At 43.4% G+C, this 3,172-nt stretch overlaps 1 protein-coding gene across 1 annotated transcript; it reads right to left on the bottom strand.

The window, feature by feature from the left end:
* Positions 1–67: 67 nt before the first annotated feature.
* On the bottom strand, positions 68–1,483 carry Khdc1l (KH domain containing 1 like). Its single transcript, XM_048805686.1, has 2 exons — positions 1,282–1,483; positions 68–1,123 (listed from the first exon to the last, which is right to left on the bottom strand). The coding sequence occupies exons 1-2, from the start codon at positions 1,379–1,381 to the stop codon at positions 924–926; spliced, it is 300 nt and encodes a 99-aa protein (XP_048661643.1). The 5' UTR covers positions 1,382–1,483; the 3' UTR covers positions 68–923.
* Positions 1,484–3,172: the final 1,689 nt, after the last annotated feature.

Here is a 3,172-nt window from a genome sequence, read left to right on the forward strand (position 1 = left end):
CACACCCCTCCCTCCACTGTCCCTCCCCCTTCCCGTTTTTTATTCATCTAAGAGCCTCTGGTCTGAGGAAAGCAGTTCATTGAAAGATGTCTTATATCTGGCTTTTTCCCTGGGCTGGGCCTCCCCAGAGGCTGTGGAAGCCACCCACAGCTCAGCACCAGGCTGAGACTAGACCCTACTAGACTAGATAAGCTTATCCAAAAAAAAAAAAAAAGAGGCAAAAGCATTACATATTAGGTAGCATGCTTTATTAGATATCTTTGCCAGTGGAAAGCTTTCCAGCATTTAGGAAACTTCCTTCAGATCCACACCTAGAAGCTTGAGAGATGAGATGAGCCACAAATCAAAACTTCTATCAATCTTTCATGTTTTTCTCAACAGGGCTAAAATAAGACTTCTCACATCTCAGCTTCCCAGAAAGTCAGTCCTTTATTATGGATACAGCTAATTCCAAAACAACCTAAAATAACCATGAAATTGGTAAGGGGAACCCTGAGATGGCCCCACTCATTCTGACGGCCAATGATAGGCACAAGGTATCTGATTCCACGATGGTGGTGCCAATCAGTTCCTGATTGGTCAGGGGCTGGCTCCGGACACGCCGTAACATCTCCAGGCCTGTGGAGGAAATAGTTAGAAATAGTAAAATAGAGCTCATTACTAGGGGGCTGCAGTGCAGGTGAGGACCACCCACAGGAGCATTATGGGAAAGACAGTCATCCTAACCCAGGCCCCCTCAGACAACCCATTCATGCCTCCTCACTACCTTTTCCTCCCTCAGTGACTTCAAGTCACAAAAATGGTGTGACTTTGTCCCTCCACTTGTAATGAACTCTGGGGAGCACCTAGATTCCCAACCACCTGAGCAATCCTTCAATGCCACAAAACTCTACCAGGACTATCACTTCATTCTTAACCACAATTTAGTAAGGATACCTACCTTGGTCCTGACAGAATGAATCCCGGCTCCCCAAACTCCGGATCATACTCAGCAGCCACTTTCTTGCTCTAGGTGGTCCAACGACTATAACTCGAGTCTGGCCTGTGGCTGTGAACCACGGCTCCAGCTGAATGAGGGTGTGGCTGTGCACCTCAATACTATGAAGGTATTTATCTCCTTGACCTGTGAACACAGGAGGGGAGAGACAGGAAAAGTAAACACCCTGTACTGGGTGAGACAAAGAGGTGGCCTTAAGAGTAGGGACCTGGGACGGACAGAGGAGGAGAGAGAAAGGTTGGAAGGGAAGGATGGGGGAGGAGATGTGGGCAAGGGCTACCTACCGAATATGTGCTTCTCTAGGTCTTCTTCCATGTAAAATACCAGTGGAGAATGAAAGTTTTCAGGTAAGGTCCACCACGCTTTCTTGCCAAGAGTGCTCATTTCCAAATGGTGCACTGCTCTTCTTGATTCAGAGTAGAGCAAGTCCAAGCAACTGGCTGGAAAATGTGAAAAAGGCCTGGACCCTGTGCTATATATGGGCACTCAAACAATCCACCCCCTGACACATCCTAGGGTGGATCTCCTGTTACTGTAGCCTTGTGGAGAAAATCCAATCCAGCAATATCTCATTCAGGTCTTAATCTCTCTATTTGAAATTAGATTATCAATCAGTGCTTGCCCTGGCAATTCCCAGGGATCCAAAATTTTCTTATCTCTAATTTCAAAGGATTTTGAAGCAGATTCATTGAGCATCAATCAGGTCAGGGGTTGAGGGATGGAAGGTGCTAGAACAGGAAGTCTCCGAGTGGCTCCCTGAATTTTGACAGGTCTTGGCAGTCAACCAACAACTATACATGTGCAGACAAACAAAGCTGGGTTTATTTAGTGTGCTGTACTAGAGAATCAAAAGCCAATTTTCTAAAATGTGACAATTAGATAATTATCTTAGCAATCTTCATCTAGGAGGTAGAGAGATTGATGTAATCTGAATTGTAGAGTATTATCTTTACCTAGTTTCAAACAGTTTCAGAGTGGCCTTTGTCCATCAGGTTCCATCACTGTGACTAAGTGGTCGTGACTGGTTAAGCTATTTTTTAAGAGCCAGGTGCAATGGCAAACACCTGTGACCTCAACGATCTGTGAGGCTAAATCAGAAGAATCCCAAGTTTGAGGCCAGCCTGGGAAACTTAAACAGACCAATTTAGCAAGACCCAATTTCAAAGTAAAAAAAAAAAAAAAGTACTGGGTGTGGTGGCACATGCCTGTAATCCCAGCAACTTGGGAAACTGAGACAAGATTGCAAATTCAAGACTAGGCCCGGCAATTTAGTGAGACCCTAAGCCATTTAGCAAGACCCTGTCTCAAAATTTAAAAATCAAAAGGGCAGGGGGTTTTACTAAGTGCCCCTGGGTTCAATCCCCAGTACTGAAAAAAAAAAAAAAGTGAGATATTTATATTTACTAGGGAAGATTATCTATCAGCCTCAGACTGTAAATTCCTGCCTGTTTTTTCACTCTTCACCCTCCCCTTTTGGCCCAAAACAACAAAGTCAGGCTTCATGGTTTGAATTCGACAGGTTTAGATCCACACCATTGTCAGAAGTCATTAACAAGGTTACTCAGAGAACCCAACCTACAGCGGTGTACAATTGTCTCTCAGGCCTTTTGTTGCAAAATGAGATATTGAATGATCTGAAAAGACAATGACTGCACAGGAGCATTCAGCATACTAAACACACTGATCACCTACATAGTCATTAAAAACTAAATGACTATGAATCCTATTAAAACACTGCAAACACATCAAAACCAGGCCAAGAAATCACATTCCCAAATCCATCTAGAGATCCAGGGCATCTTTTCTTTTAATTAAGCCGCAAAACTGTCCGACCTGATCAATAATGTTCTAAGAATGTGCTGCAAACAGTGTTTGTGACCAAAGTTCTTGGCTAGCCAAAGGTTTTGCAATCACCCATAATTGCCTTGAAACTTAAGTTGAAACTAGTTTGTAGAGGTTGTGTCATTTGTAACTTCTGCTAAGGGCCAGAGACACGTTTTGGACCCCATTAGTTGCACTATTCCTGCCACTGGATTGGGAGCCGATGATCTCTCCTTGGAGCCTTCCTCCACAGTCCAGGCTTGCCTCATTTTAGGTAACTAAGTATATTTCTCAGAAAAATATAGTTTCTTATAAGAGTAGGTGATTAAAATTGAAAAATATTTTTAAAGTTAA

This window comes from Marmota marmota, unplaced genomic scaffold, assembly GCF_001458135.2.
Source record: "Marmota marmota marmota unplaced genomic scaffold, marMar, whole genome shotgun sequence".
Taxonomy (NCBI): domain Eukaryota; kingdom Metazoa; phylum Chordata; class Mammalia; order Rodentia; family Sciuridae; genus Marmota; species Marmota marmota.